This window comes from Oncorhynchus mykiss, chromosome 28, assembly GCF_013265735.2.
Source record: "Oncorhynchus mykiss isolate Arlee chromosome 28, USDA_OmykA_1.1, whole genome shotgun sequence".
NCBI lineage: Eukaryota > Metazoa > Chordata > Actinopteri > Salmoniformes > Salmonidae > Oncorhynchus > Oncorhynchus mykiss.
Genome location: NC_048592.1, coordinates 39,634,705 through 39,650,661, shown reverse-complemented (window position 1 = coordinate 39,650,661; position 15,957 = coordinate 39,634,705). Strand labels below are relative to the sequence as shown.

General features: G+C 41.4%; 1 protein-coding gene across 2 annotated transcripts; it reads left to right on the top strand.

Annotated features, from left to right (window-relative positions):
* Positions 1 to 295: 295 nt before the first annotated feature.
* On the top strand, positions 296 to 14,199 carry rab31 (RAB31, member RAS oncogene family). 2 transcript variants are annotated; one of them, XM_021590110.2, is made up of 8 exons: positions 296 to 589; positions 4,819 to 4,898; positions 5,729 to 5,810; positions 9,473 to 9,544; positions 10,764 to 10,870; positions 12,001 to 12,110; positions 12,671 to 12,767; positions 12,975 to 14,199. In XM_021590110.2, coding segments are annotated over exons 1-8 (585 nt in total). In that variant the 5' UTR covers positions 296 to 553; the 3' UTR covers positions 12,976 to 14,199. The 2 variants fall into 2 exon arrangements, with proteins under 2 accessions (XP_021445785.1, XP_021445784.1); XM_021590109.2 differs by having other exon boundaries at positions 310 to 589; positions 12,671 to 14,199.
* Positions 14,200 to 15,957: the final 1,758 nt, after the last annotated feature.

Here is a 15,957-nt window from a genome sequence, read left to right as displayed (position 1 = left end):
TTGTACTATACTTTCTTTCTGTCCCATCCGGGTCTTTTTTTTCCCAGTCAGTTTCTCTCTTCCTCTTTGAACATAAAAGTAACAGAATGGGTGACGGCCGTCACGTGACAGTGAGCGTTTCGGGTTGCTCCAACTGTTTTCCGTTATGTTTCGGGACGATGGTCACCATGGTGCGTTCAAGACAACTGGGAACTCGGGGAGTGGCGAACAAACGAGGTCAAATTATGACGTCGGTGATCTTCATGTCGAAAAAGTCGAAGCTCTAGAAAAGATCCCCGAGCTTCCGAGTTGGATGACAGTTCAAAACGATTTTTTTTCTCCCAGTCGGAGATACAACCCCGAGTTCCCAGTTGTCTTGAACGCACTGAAGTCGGAAGTCTGAGATTTCCGAGTTCCAAATTCCTAGTTGTTATGAACGCGGCATTAGTCTTGTCTAGGGGCTGGGTTTCTGTATTTTATCTAAAGAACAAATCCGTTGAACGCAAATATGGAGAGATAAAGACATTGAAAAGAAACGGAAGAAGTATGCCTGTATTACCATAAGATTTTTAAAATGGCAATACGGGAACTAAAAGTGTGTCTTCTTGGGGTAAGTGAAATAAGTTATTGTTTGGCGATTGTCTTTGGAAATTCTTTGTCTGCGGTCCGTCTGAATATTTTTAGACTGAGAACGCGGCCGTTTGAAATCTTTTCTGTCTGGTATAATTTGACATCGCACAAGAACAGTTCCGTTTATATCTTATTATCTTATCGAAGAACCGTTGCACACTGAGAGACATTTACTTTAGGAAAAGATGTGGAGGCGAAGCCACATAAACCTAATCATAAACTTTCCCCGGCCAGTTATAGACCTGTACAATCCCGTGTGTAATCTGTCAACTTTGTGTTGTTGTTTATTATACTGCTGCATGTTTTGTGTTGTTGTCCTTGTCAATTGAGTGATTTCCCTTACCTTGCATTTTTTTTTTTTTTTTTTTTTTGCAATGGCTTTTCTGACCGTTAAATAGCAGCCATTACGTCACCATCCGGCTGGAGTTGTTACCCTGACCATTAGATTCTAGATGACACCGCTGAGAAGACAGCAAGAATTAGACCGTGACCTCGGCGATTTATTTCAAAATAATAGTCCCGCAATGAAGATGGTACAAAAAAAAATTATGCAAATGATCGAAATACGTAAACATTTTATTAGGAAATGTAACAATATTAAATATTTAACAATATTAAGAAAGCAAAATCGTTAATAGCATTAACTTTCCGCACCTATAAAGGGTTGTTACAATACTGTTAACAACATTAAAGGTTAATGAATAGATAGTTATCATGGCAACAGCAGTAATTCAAATATCAAAACACTATTTATAATGCTACTGTTAATAATAATAACAAATCATTTAACTAGGCAAGTCAGTTAAAGAACAAATTCTTATTTTCAATGACGGCCTAGTGGGTTCAGGGGCAGAACGACAGATTTGTACCTTGTCAGCTCGGGGGTTTGAACTTGCAACCTTCTGGTTACTAGTCCAACGCTCTAACCACTAGGCTAACCTGCCGCCCCAATTATAATAATGCACTTTAGAAAACACATTTAAATCCCATGTTACGTACTGCACAATGTTCAGTAGATTTGTGTCCAATCAGCTTGAATGCAGTATGTTTTTCATATTGGACGTACATATTGCACCGTACACAACTTCCTGTACATTGTGTCGCTGTAAAAGGTGGGTCCGTTTTACTCAGGAGCACTTCTACTTTGCAAGGTGATGATTGCTATTCTTTGTGGCCCTTTCAAGAGTTTTACAGTCTATTGACGCACCCATGCGTCAATTTAAGTAGCATAGTAAAAAAAAAAAAAAAAAAAAAAAAAAAAAATGTTTTTTTTAAATCTGAATAAATTCTGCCAGTTTCAACTCGAGATATCTGGCTTTTTGGATGGGCTGCATCTCAATCCTCGCGGCCTTCCTGCATCTGAGGTGGAAGGTGGCCAAGCTACAGCGGTGTTTGATTGGTCTTCTCATGAAAACGTCTGAAGCGCCCGAATGGGTTTTAGCCAACAAAACTAATATGATCCCACTGTGGAAAAGGGGGAGACACTTACGAACACGATGGTGACTTGTCTGAAGGTACAAATGAATAGAAGTATGGAGGTCGTTTTACGCCAACAAAAATATGTGTCCAAAAAAACTCTTAATATCTCCTGAGGTATGGAAAATACACTTCAAAACCTTATTCCTTATGATTTGTACGGAACAAAAATATAAACTCAACATGTAAAGTGTTGGTCCCATGTTTCATGAGTTGAAATAAAAGATCACAGAATTTTTCCATAAGCACAAAAAGCTTATTTCTCTCGAATTTTGTGCACAGATTTGTTTACATCCCTGTTAGTGAGCATTTCTACTTTGCCAAGATAATTCATCCACCTGACAGATGTGGCATATCAATAAGCTGATTAAACAGCATGCTCATTACACAGGTACACCTTGTGCTGGGGACAATAAAAGACCACTCTAAAAATGTGCAGCTTTGTCACACAACACAATGCCACAGATGTTATGAGGGAGTGTGCAATTGACATGCTGACGAAAGGAATGTCCACCAGAGGTTTTGCCAGAGAATTGAATGTTAATTTCTCTACCATAAGCCACCTCCCAACAAAAACAATGTAAGAATTTGGAAGTACTTCCATTTGGCTTCACAACCGCAGCCCACATGTAACCACGCCAACCCAGTCCCTCTACATCCGGGTACAATACCTGCGGGATCGTCTGAGACCGGCCACCCGGACAGCTGGTGAAACTGAGGAGTATTTCTGTCTGTAACAAAGCCCTCTTGTGGGGAAACACTCAGTCTGATTGGCTGGGCCTGGCTCCTGCACAGTCATGTGAAATCCATGGATTAGGGCCTAATATTTGATCAAATAATACTAAAAATGTTGATACCTAAAGGGGTCTTAAAATTTTAAATCAAATAGCTAAATGATCCATGGTATGACAGACCATTAAGACACATACAGCGAATACAATGGGTGTAAACTTTACAGTGAAATGCTCGCTTACGAGCCTTTTCATAACGATGCAGAGTAAAATAAATGATAATATACAGTGGAGCTATATACAGGGAGGACCAGTACCAGATCAATGTGGAGCTATATGTTTTAGGTTATTATCCTGCTGAAAGTTGAATTAATCTGCCAGTGTCTGATGGAAAGCAGACTGAACCAGGTTTTCCTCTAGCATTTTGCCTGTGCTTAGCTCCATTCCGTTTCTTTTTTATCCTGAAAATCTCCCCAGTACTTAACAATTACAAGCATACCCATAACATGATGCAGCCACCACTGCGCTTGAAAATATGGAGATATGTACTCGTGTTGTATTGTATTTGCCCCAAACATAACACTTTGTATTCAGGACAAAAAGCTAATTGCTTTGCCACATTTTTTTGTAGTATTACTTTAGTGTCTTGTTGCAAACAGGATGCGTGGTTTGGAATATTTTTCTTCTGTACAGGCTTCCTTCTTAACACTGTCAATTAGGTTAGTATTGTGGAGTTACTACAGTGTTGTTGATCCATCCTCAGTTTTCTCCTACCACAGCCATTAAACGCTGTAGCTGTTTTAAAGTTGGTATCATTGTGAAATCTCTGAGTGGTTTCCTTCCTCTCCGGCTACTCAGTTAGGAAGGACACCATTATATTTGTAGTGACTGGGTGTATTGATCCACCCATTGGAAACCCTCCCTGGTCATTGTGGTTGAATCTGTGTTTGAAATTCACTGCTCGACTGAGGGACCTTACCGATACAGTAATTGTATGTGTGCGGTACAGAGATGAGGTAGTCATTCAAAAATCATGTTAAACACTATTATTGCACACAGAGTGAGTCCATGCAACTTATTATGTGACTTGTTAAGCACATTTTTACTCCTGAACGTATTTAGGCTTACCGTAACAAAGGGGTTGAATACTTATTGACACAAGACATTTCAGCTTTTTCCATTTGTAATTCATTTGTAAAACATTATTCCACTTTGACATTATGGGGTTATTGTGATGTCATTATGGGGTTATTGTGATGTCATTATGGGTTATTGTGATGTCATTATGAGGTATTGTGTTTAGGCCGGTGAATATTCAGACTGGAACAACATAACATGGGGAAAAAGTCAAGGGGTTTGAATCCTTTCTGAAGGCTCTGTATGTTTAATAGGAAAAAGCGTACTGCATTTAAGCTGCCTGGCCACTCTCTTTAAGGGCCGCAGAATGAGCAGCGACGCTGCTGGGGATTTCAACTTTGTGGAAACTAGAAGTGTTCCTGAGTATAATGGACCCCCCCTTTTTACTGCAACACAATGTACAGGCAATTATGTACAGTTCAATAAATTATAGGAGTACACAAAAAATACATTGTTGACCATTTAGGCTTGAAATATATAATAAATATATCACATAATATCTTTTAATTATTATTTGTATGATAATTTGTATAAAATATATAGATAATTGTGTACATTTCCCATCATTTTTGCCCTAATTAGTCATTGACAAAGTATACAAGGACAGACTCTTATTCTGAAGGATTCCAAAAACCCGTGACCAGGAAGTGCTTAGTTATTCTTGCCTGCTTCACAATGGTCTACATGACGACACCAATAAAACATTGTGTCCTTGGTTTGCAAAACAAGCAACACAGGCTACTAGGATGCTTTTGGCAATAACATACTGTATCTTCTCAAGCATGTTTCTAATCAATTTTTTGTCTTTTGTAGACAGACAGGGCAACCCCTACATTGCATTTCACCAACTTCATTCTTTTTGCAGGATACTGGAGTGGGCAAGTCTAGTATTGTATGTCGTTTTGTACAAGACCATTTCGACCACAACATTAGTCCAACTATAGGGTAAGTTGTCAGAGCATTAATACCTTCTTCTACGCTATAGGTAGCAACAGGACAGCTTTCAGCCTGTCCTGTTGTGGACACCTTTTCAGGAATCTCAATTTAATTGCATTAAAATCGAAAATAAGACTCAAACCCAAGTTCTCTGTTTTCCTTGTCCAAGGAGGAAAATGAGATTAGTAAAATATGTGTTGGGATGATTTTGCTGGAAATAAGGGCTTTATATTCAAAGACCGTTTTCTTTGTCTGCTATCTCATCTGATTGTGTCATAATAGATCTGGTAGTAACCAGTCAGTGAATCTAAAACAGGGATGGATAACTGGTGGTGCGCGGGCCTCAGTGTATCTAAAACTGGGATGGATAACTGGCGGTGCACGGGCTTCAGTGTATCTAAAACAGGGATGGATAGCTGGCGGTGCGCGGGCCTCAGTGTATCTAAAACAGGGATGGATAACTGGCAGTGCACAGGCCTCAGTGAATCTAAAACAGGGGTGGGTAACTGGCGGTGCACGGGCCACATGGCTCCCCTTTTTGTCGGCCTGAGGACCAATTTCCACAATGTGCAGAATTGCAGGAAATACATTTTTAAAACGTAAATGTTTTCTCCTCACTGTCACGGGGTGGGGGGTGGCACTCAAATGTTTATCTCGCAGGGAGGGGGCACTGTGTCCCCTCATGATGAGTTCTATTGGTTTTGTGTGGCCCCCACCCCCCTATCAAAGTTATGCTGATCTAAAAGAGGAAACATTTAGTTATTCTATTTCCTTCTGTCATTCACAGTTGTATAATGGAGAGACCAACTGCTAGGCCTAACGTTCTGTGTTACTTGCAGGGCATCGTTTTTAACCAAGACGGTCCCGTGTGGACACGAACTACACAAGTTCCTCATCTGGGACACAGCGGGACAGGAAAGGGTGGGTTAGGTACCTCGTCTTTGCTCATCCGCTATATGTTTTCAACTGCTCATCCCCCTTCGTCTGTTCATCAGTTGTTTCTGTCGTCGCTCATCCTTCTTCTGTTTTATATCTCAGAGAGGCTGCTGGCTACACTGAGACACCCGATCACTGGACACTCTAATAAATGGATCACTAGCCACTTTAATAATGTCTACATGTCTTATATTACTCATAACACATGTATATACTGTATTTTATACCATCTACTGCACCTTGCGCTCTGCCGCTCGGCCATCGCTCATCCATATACTCACATGTACATATTCTCATTCACCCCTTTATATGTGTGTATATTAGGTAGTTGTTGGGAAATTGTTAGATTACTTGTTAGATATTACTGCACTGTCAGAACTAGAAGCGCAAGCATTTTGCTACACTCGCATTAACATCTGCTGACCATGTGTATGTGACCAATAAAAATGTGATTTTATTTGGTTTGCCAGCTTGAGCTAAACTCATTTCGGGGAGAGATTTTATACAAATCTGCCCACGTTGTTTATGTTTCATTAAAACAAATGTCCTACAGTAGCTTTACTGCTTGCTAGGAGGTAAAAGTGTGGTTCCATGGGGTCAGTGGAGAGAGTTGGCATGGCAACCCTTTTCACTGTTTACTTCTTGGTTCCAAAGTATGTATCATGATGGGATCATGTGATTGGCTATTTTCTGAGACACACTGAGAGATCAGGGATCAAGGTTCGTAGCACTGTTGTGGCTTGATGACTCACAAGGGTGGGGTGTAAAATGGAAGTGTGTGTGTGTGTGTGTGTGTGTGTGTGTGTGTGTGTGTGTGTGTGTGTGTGTGTGTGTGTGTGTGTGTGTAAATAAAAAAATGTGTAGGCTGGCCATTATGCTGACTGGGCAGGAGTTGGTTAGATAGATAGATAGATAGATAGATAGATAGATAGATAGATAGATAGATAGATAGATAGATAGATAGATAGATAGATAGATAGATAGATAGATAGATAGATAGATAGATAGATAGATAGATAGATAGATAGATAGATAGATAGATAGATAGACAGACAGACAGACAGACAGACAGACAGACAGACAGACAGACAGACAGACAGACAGACAGACAGACAGACAGACAGACAGACAGACAGACAGACAGACAGACAGACAGACAGACAGACAGACAGACAGACAGACAGACAGACAGACAGACAGACAGACAGACAGACAGACAGACAGACAGACAGACAGACAGACAGACAGACAGACAGATAGACAGATAGATAGATAGATAGATAGATAGATAGATAGATAGATAGGTAGGTAGGTAGGTAGGTAGGTAGGTAGGTAGGTAGGTAGGTAGATAGATAGATAGATAGATAGATAGATAGATAGATAGATAGACAGACAGACAGACAGATAGATAGATAGATAGATAGATACAGTGCCTTGCGAAAGTATTCGGCCCCCTTGAACTTTGTGACCTTTTGCCACATTTCAGGCTTCAAACATAAAGATATAAAACTGTATTGTTTTGTGAAGAATCAACAACAAGTGGGACACAATCATGAAGTGGAACGACATTTATTGGATATTTCAATCTTTTTTAACAAATCAAAAACTGAAAAATTGGGCGTGCAAAATTATTCAGCCCCCTTAAGTTAATACTTTGTAGCGCCACCTTTTGCTGCGATTACAGCTGTAAGTCGCTTGGGGTATGTCTCTATCAGTTTTGCACATTGAGAGACTGACATTTTTTCCCATTCCTCCTTGCAAAACAGCTCGAGCTCAGTGAGGTTGGATGGAGAGCATTTGTGAACAGCAGTTTTCAGTTCTTTCCACAGATTCTCGATTGGATTCAGGTCTGGACTTTGACTTGGCCATTCTAACACCTGGATATGTTTATTTTTGAACCATTCCATTGTAGATTTTGCTTTATGTTTTGGATCATTGTCTTGTTGGAAGACAAATCTCCGTCCCAGTCTCAGGTCTTTTGCAGACTCCATCAGGTTTTCTTCCAGAATGGTCCTGTATTTGGCTCCATCCATCTTCCCATCAATTTTAACCATCTTCCCTGTCCCTGCTGAAGAAAAGCAGGCCCAAACCATGATGCTGCCACCACCATGTTTGACAGTGGGGATGGTGTGTTCAGCTGTGTTGCTTTTACGCCAAACATAACGTTTTGCATTGTTGCCAAAAAGTTCAATTTTGGTTTCATCTGACCAGAGCACCTTCTTCCACATGTTTGGTGTGTCTCCCAGGTGGCTTGTGGCAAACTTTAAACAACACTTTTTATGGATATCTTTAAGAAATGGCTTTCTTCTTGCCACTCTTCCATAAAGGCCAGATTTGTGCAATATACGACTGATTGTTGTCCTATGGACTGAGTCTCCCACCTCAGCTGTAGATCTCTGCAGTTCATCCAGAGTGATCATGGGCCTCTTGGCTGCATCTCTGATCAGTCTTCTCCTTGTATGAGCTGAAAGTTTAGAGGGACGGCCAGGTCTTGGTAGATTTGCAGTGGTCTGCTACTCCTTCCATTTCAATATTATCGCTTGCACAGTGCTCCTTGGGATGTTTAAAGCTTGGGAAATCTTTTTGTATCCAAATCCGGCTTTAAACTTCTTCACAACAGTATCTCGGACCTGCCTGGTGTGTTCCTTGTTCTTCATGATGCTCTCTGCGCTTTTAACGGACCTCTGAGACTATCACAGTGCAGGTGCATTTATACGGAGACTTGATTACACACAGGTGGATTGTATTTATCATCATTAGTCATTTAGGTCAACATTGGATCATTCAGAGATCCTCACTGAACTTCTGGAGAGAGTTTGCTGCACTGAAAGTAAAGGGGCTGAATAATTTTGCACGCCCAATTTTTCAGTTTTTGATTTGTTAGAAAAGTTTGAAATATCCAATAAATGTCATTCCACTTCATGATTGTGTCCCACTTGTTGTTGATTCTTCACAAAAAAATACAGTTTTATATCTTTATGTTTGAAGCCTGAAATGTGGCAAAAGGTCGCAAAGTTCAAGGGGGCCGAATACTTTCGCAAGGCACTGTAGATAGATAGATAGATAGATAGATAGATAGATAGATAGATAGATAGATAGATAGATAGATAGATAGATAGATAGATAGATAGATAGATAGATAGATAGATAGATAGATAGATAGATAGATAGATAGATAGATAGATAGATAGATAGATAGATAGATAGATAGATAGATTCTGGTTAAATCCGTTTCGTGTTTTGTTTCCTTGTCACAATACTAACGAGTATCTTCATACTGGTATCGTCCTGGACCTAATCATCGTCCGCGTCTAATGTTAAATCACTGTTAAATCACTTGGTTATCTCATCATCTCTTAGTCCAACACTGTTGCATTTCCTGTTTTGTATTTTGAACTTAGAATGTTTTTTTCTCTCTCCAAACTAAAGCTAAGAGAGAGTTGGCTACATGCCTGGTAATGTACCATGAATATCTACAGGCGATACCAAACAGTTATAACTGAGTTATATAGACAAAGATGGTTATATAACACGATAATATCGGCCAATGAACCGCAACCGTTACCATTATTTGCGCTTTTGTGCAGATAGGAATTTACGCTGTTGATCTACTACCCACTGTAACTTAATGTGTCGTTGTGTTCCAGTTCCACTCGCTGGCCCCCATGTACTACCGAGGCTCTGCCGCCGCTGTCATTGTCTATGACATCACCAAACTGGTAAGGAACTCACAGGACTCACGGACATTATAGCCTGGTCCCAGTTCGATTCTATTTGTGCTGTCTTGCCAACTCCTATATACATTGTCATGCCAAACTGATCTGAGACCAGGGCTCCTATTCATAAAGCTTCTCGGAGTATCAGTGCTGACACTGACTTTTTAGGTGATTATTAATCAGTTTAGATGGGCAGGGAAGACCTGATCCTAGATCAGCCCACAGCTGTGGATAATGAAGACCTGATCCTAGATCAGCCCACAGGTGTGGATAATAAAGGCCTGATCCTAGATCAGCCCACAGCTGTGGATAATGAAGACCTGGTCCTAGATCAGCCCAGAGCTGTGGATAATAAAGAACTGATCCTAGATCAGCCCAGAGCTGTGGATAATGAAGACCTGGTCCTAGATCAGCACAGAGCTGTGAATAATGAAGACCTGATCCTAGATCAGCACAGAGCTGTGGATAATGAAGACATGATCCTAGATCAGCCCACAGCTGTGGATAATGAAGACCTGGTCCTAGATCAGCCCACAGCTGTGGATAATGAAGACCTGATCCTAGATCAGCCCACAGCTGTGGATAATGAAGACCTGATCCTAGATCAGCCCACAGCTGTGGATAATGAAGACCTGATCCTAGATCAGCCCAGAGCTGTGGATAATGAAGACCTGATCCTAGATCAGCCCACAGCTGTGGATAATGAAGACCTGATCCTAGATCAGCCCACAGCTGTGGATAATGAAGACCTGATCCTAGATCAGCCCAGAGCTGTGGATAATGAAGACCTGATCCTAGATCAGCCCAGAGCTGTGGATAATGAAGATCTGATCCTAGATCATCACAGAGCTGTGGATAATGAAGACCTGATCCTAGATCAGCCCAGAGCTGTGGATAATAAAGGCCTGATCCTAGATCAGCCCAGAGCTGTGGATAATGAAGACCTGATCCTAGATCAGCCCAGAGCTGTGGATAATAAAGGCCTGATCCTAGATCAGCCCAGAGCTGTGGATAATGAAGACCTGATCCTAGATCAGCACAACTACTCAGAAATGCTTTATGAATACAGGCCCAGGCTAGAGAAATGAGGCTTTGTATAAAAAGCCTGGTTTTACCCATCAGCCCTGGAGTAAAGTGTAACCTGTCTCTGTCTGTCTGTCTGTCTGTCTGTCTGTCTGTCTGTCTGTCTGTCTGTCTGTCTGTCTGTCTGTCTGTCTGCCAGGACTCTTTCCAGACACTGAAGAAATGGGTGAAGGAGCTGAAAGAACATGGTCCGGAGGACATCGTTGTGGCCATCGCAGGGAACAAAAACGACTTGGGGGACATCCGGTATCAATTATTTATTTTATTTTGGATTTTATTGTTCTGGTCAACGTCATAAATAGATTGTACATACATTTTGAAACAGGAAACAGGAAACAACCAAGAAACAGCAAGACAACAGAATGAAAGTAAACAAGTACACACTAACAATAAGAATTTTACATTCACTTTTAGTTGTCTGCTATTAATTTTTCCCCTTCTTCTTGTTATTGACACCTCTCAGGGGGCTGTATAAGCAATATTAGGGAGAAGAGATAGTAAAAAAAAAAAAAAATAGGTCTCATATTGTGTAGAAATCCTCTCCCAAAGTTTAGCACTCATTTCCTCCAGTGGTAACACATCTCACACTACCACTGATGTATGGCTGGATGGTCTTTTACCCAGTTAAGGAGAATGCATTTGCAGGACACAAAGAGGGGGAGGGGGGGTTGCTGAAACGATAGCAATGTGTCCCCATAAAAAAAAAGAGCTGATATTGAACAAAATGAGACAAAATGAGAAAAAATATCCTGAAAATCACATTGTAGGATTTTTAATGAATTTATTTGCAAATTATGGTGGAAAATATATAAATAATAAATTCATAAAAAATCCTACAATGTGATTTTCTGGATTTTTTTTTCTTCATTTTGTCTGTCATAGTTGAAGTGTAGCTATGATGGAAATTACAGGCCTCTCTCATATTTTTAAGTGGGAGAACTTGCACAATTGGTGGCTGACTAAATACTTTTTTTTGCCCCACTGTACATCTGTAGATGACGTAGTGCCAGACCTTCTACATTATCATGCAGTTTACTAACTTTCAGCCTTCCTCGTTTTCTGTGCAACATAAAGTCTGATAGATGGTTATTTGAGTTCATTCTAAGTATGCTCTTATGTATTAGTACTTCACCGCTGTACAGCTCTCTACTGCGTTTACCACCCGTGTGATGTGTTACCTGCTTCTCTGACTAGGAAGTGGTCATTCTGAATTCCCAGAACACAGGAAATAGCACTTACTGACTGAGCACCTTTTTGTTTAGTTAACAATTTGGAAGACTTTTCAGCGGACATTCTCAGGAGTGCAACACCACCACCATGTTAAAGGCCTGTTGACGAGTCAAACCCAGTACTAATTGTAGTGTCTCGTTTAACAGGGAAGTTCCTATGAAAGAAGCTAAGGACTTTGCTGAGTCCATCGCAGCTATTTTCATGGAGACCAGCGCCAGAAACGCTGTCAATGTGGAGGAGCTCTTTCAGAAGATCAGTAAGTGTTTCCAATTCAAGGTGTTTCATTCCATCCAACCACCACATCACATACAGTTTGTTTACCATTCATTGTTATCAGGGTTGGGTTCAAATGTCATTTCATTCAGGAAGTAAAATTAAGTGAAAATTAGAAGTTATTTATTTCAAAATATGTTTTATTTTAAAAATCAAATCACTTCCTGAATTGATCACAGCCCTTGTTGTCATGCATCCCTACGCTCTCTATTCAAAGTTATTTGTTTTTGTTCACTGTGACGCGTTGTGAATATCTTTAGATATCTCTGTTTGTTTTAGACATAAGTTACCATCACAACATCCTGTGAAACCTTCTAAGACAGAATAGCAACATTCAGCACAGTGTCTCTTAGGGAGGAAGTTACCATCACAACATTCTGTAAAACCCAAGACAGTAATCAGGATGCTTCTCAAATGGCACTCCATTATAGTGCACTACTTTTGACAGCACTATATAGGGAAAAGGGTGCCATTTGAGAAGCAACCACAGTGTAATAGTTTGCATCTCTCTTACGTAATGATCCGTGTTGTGTTGTGTTTCAGGTAAACAGATTCCGCCCCTGGAGAATCCAGACCTAGACAGTAACGAGTCCTTTAAGATAACCCGGCAGCCTCCTCCCTCTAACAAACGCTGCTGCTAGTAAGACCCCCTTTCTGAGTCCCAAATAGACCCCTACCACCCTACCCCCTACCACCCTACGCCCTAGGTATTTCATGTTGATCTCAAGGGGATTGGACTGGTGTAGTATGGTCGAATATGTTGGTAACTCTACCTGTCTTATCTCAAGGAAAGATGGCGGTATTATCGTGTTAACCACATTGTCTACACCTTATCCTATATTTTCAGATCGCTATGAAGTTGCTAGGCCCTAGGGGTAAGGGGCCAATGGGGTCGGTTTGGAATTCAGCATCCGATTGCCAGTGAGATTATCACGTCCTTTGTTTCCATTCCATACACAGTTCCATGGATCAAGTCTACACATCCATCCATCTTGACACACGGGTCACAATGTAGCGTTGGTGTACGCCACAGCTGCATAGTTCAGCTCCTGATTGGCCCTTTCGACAGTCCACAATGCATACACAGTACATGGGTGTCACGGAGAGAGGAGGACAACATGGCTTTGGCTTTGTGATCGATCAGAACCTCTCTCCCCTATAGGGAACAGAGTGTCCCAAGTCCAGAAAGCGCCCCTATAACCCATATAAAGCTAGTTGGACATTTCGCCATATTGTACCTATTCTACCTACCGGATATATCCAGGATGCATCACAACCGGGCCGCGATTGGGAGTCCCATAGGGCGGGGCACAATTGGCCCAGCGTCGTCCGGGTTTGGCCCCGGTGTTAGGCCCGGCATTGTAAATAAGAATGTTGTTCTTTAACTGACTTGCCTAGGTAAATAAAGGTTACGTGTCAAATATACTCCTGTGCCTTGGTACGGTGTGCTGTAGGTGTCATTTCTGGATACAGAGAGGAACCAGTGTTTTTTGTTTTTAGCTGTAAACATGTTAATAAAATGAAGGAATACTATGGTACATAGTGGGCTATGTTTTCAGTTCATAGGCAGCAGCACAGAACAAACCAACAATGTCATCCTTTTAGAAATAGAGAAAAAAAAAAAAAAAAAAAATCTAAATTTTAAATTTAGAATATATATATTTTTTTCATTTAACCTTTATTTAACTAGGCAAGTCAGTTAAGAATAAATTCTTATGTACAATGAAGGCCTACCGGAAATTCAAAAACACGTTAATTAAAATAACTTGTGACTTGAGAGTACTTTCTGAATACGATTATGATATACGATATAGAGCTTATGAATTCTCATTCCCGAACAATGCAGTCAACAGATGTGTTGATCCATTGTATTGTATTGTTTCACCGTTGTCCCAGTATTACAATGATAGGAGTTAATATCCATTGATTGCATGAGTTTGGTCTCGCCGACCGTTGTTGTCTTTTTTCCCCCCATTGAACACTTGTAAATTCAGGAGAAAAAAAAAAAAGAAACGTCCCCTTTTCAGGACCCTGTCTTTCAAAGATAATTAGTAAAAATCCAAATAATTTCACAGATCTTCATTGTAAAGGGTTTAAACACTGTTTCCCATGCTTGTTCAATGAACCAAAAACAATTAATGAACATGCACCTGTGGAACGGTCGTTAAGACACTAACAGCTTACAGACGGTAGGCAATTAAGGTCACAGTTATGAAAACTTAGGACACTAAAGAGGCCTTTCTACTGACTCTGAAAAACATCAAAAGAAAGTTGCCCAGGGCCCCTGCTCATCTGCGTAAACGTGCCTTAGGCATGCTGCAAGGAGGCATGAGGACTGCAGATGTGGCCAGGGCAATAAATTGCAATGCCCGTACTGCGAGATGCCTAAGACAGCGCTACAGGGAGACAGGACGGACAGCTGATCGTCCTCACAGTGGCAGACCACATGTAACAACACCTGCACAGGATTGGTACATCCGAACATCACATCTGCGGGACAGGTACAGGATGGCAACAACAACTGCCCGAGTTACGCCAGAAACGCATAATCCCTCTATCAGTGCTCAGAATGTCTGCAATAGGCTGAGAGAGGCTGGACTGAGGGCTTGTAGGCCTGTTGTAAGGCAGGTCCTCACCAGACATCAACGGCAACAACGGCGCCTATGGGCACAAACCCACCATCGATGGACCAGACAGGACTAGCAAAAAGTGCTCTTCACTGACGATTGGTGGTTTTGTCTCACCAGGGGTGATGGTTGGTTTATCGTCGAAGGAATGAGCGTTACACCGAGGCCTGTACTCTGGAGCGGGATTGATTTGGAGGTGGAGGGTCCGTCATGGTGTGGGGTGGTGTGTCACAGCATCATCGGACTGAGCTTGTTGTCATTGCAGGCAATGTCAACGCTGTGCGTTACAGGGAAGACATCCTTCTCCCTCATGTGGTACCCTTCCTGTGTGCTCATACTGACATGACCCTCAGCATGACAATGCCACCAGCCATACTGCTCGTTCTGTGAGTGATTTCCTGCAAGACAGGAATGTCAGTGTTCTGCCATGGCCAGCGAAGAGCCCGGATCTCAATGGATCGGAGGGTGAGGTCTAGGGCCATTCCCCCCAGAAATGTCCGGGAACTTGCAGGTGCCTTGGTGGAAGAGTGAGGTAACATCTCACAGCAAGAACTGACAAATCTGGTGCAGTCCATGAGGAGGAGATGCACTGCAGTGCTTAATGCAGCTGGTGGCCACACCAGATACTGACTGTTACTTTAGATTTATTTTGACCCTCCCTTTGTTCAGGGAAACGTTATTCCATTTCTGTTAGTCACATGTCTGTGGAACATGTTCAGTTTATGTCTCAGTGGTTGAATCTTGTTATGTTCATACACATATTTACACGTGTTTAAGTTTGCTGAAAAATCAACGCAGGTGACAGTGAGAGGACGTTTCTTTTTTTTGCTGAGTTTATATGTACATGCCTGTATAGCACACATGTAGAATATGTATTTCTGAGAATGTACTGTATAAGATGTTCATAATGTATACGAAGGACTAGGTCGCATGAGCACATAAATGCATCCTAGGGCGGCAGGTATCCTAGCGGTTAAGAGCTTTTGGGCCAGTAACCGAAAGGTCGCTGGTTCGAATCCCCAAGCCTATTAGGTGTAAAAAATCTGTCAATGTGCCCTTGCGCAAGGCACTGATTGGTCCTGTAAGTTGCTCTGGATAAGAGCGTCTGTTGAATGACTAAAAATGTCAAATCATTTGTAATGGTCATGTTAATTGACTGACATTATCTCATAGAACAAAATGTAGAAGAGCTCCTCAGCCTGT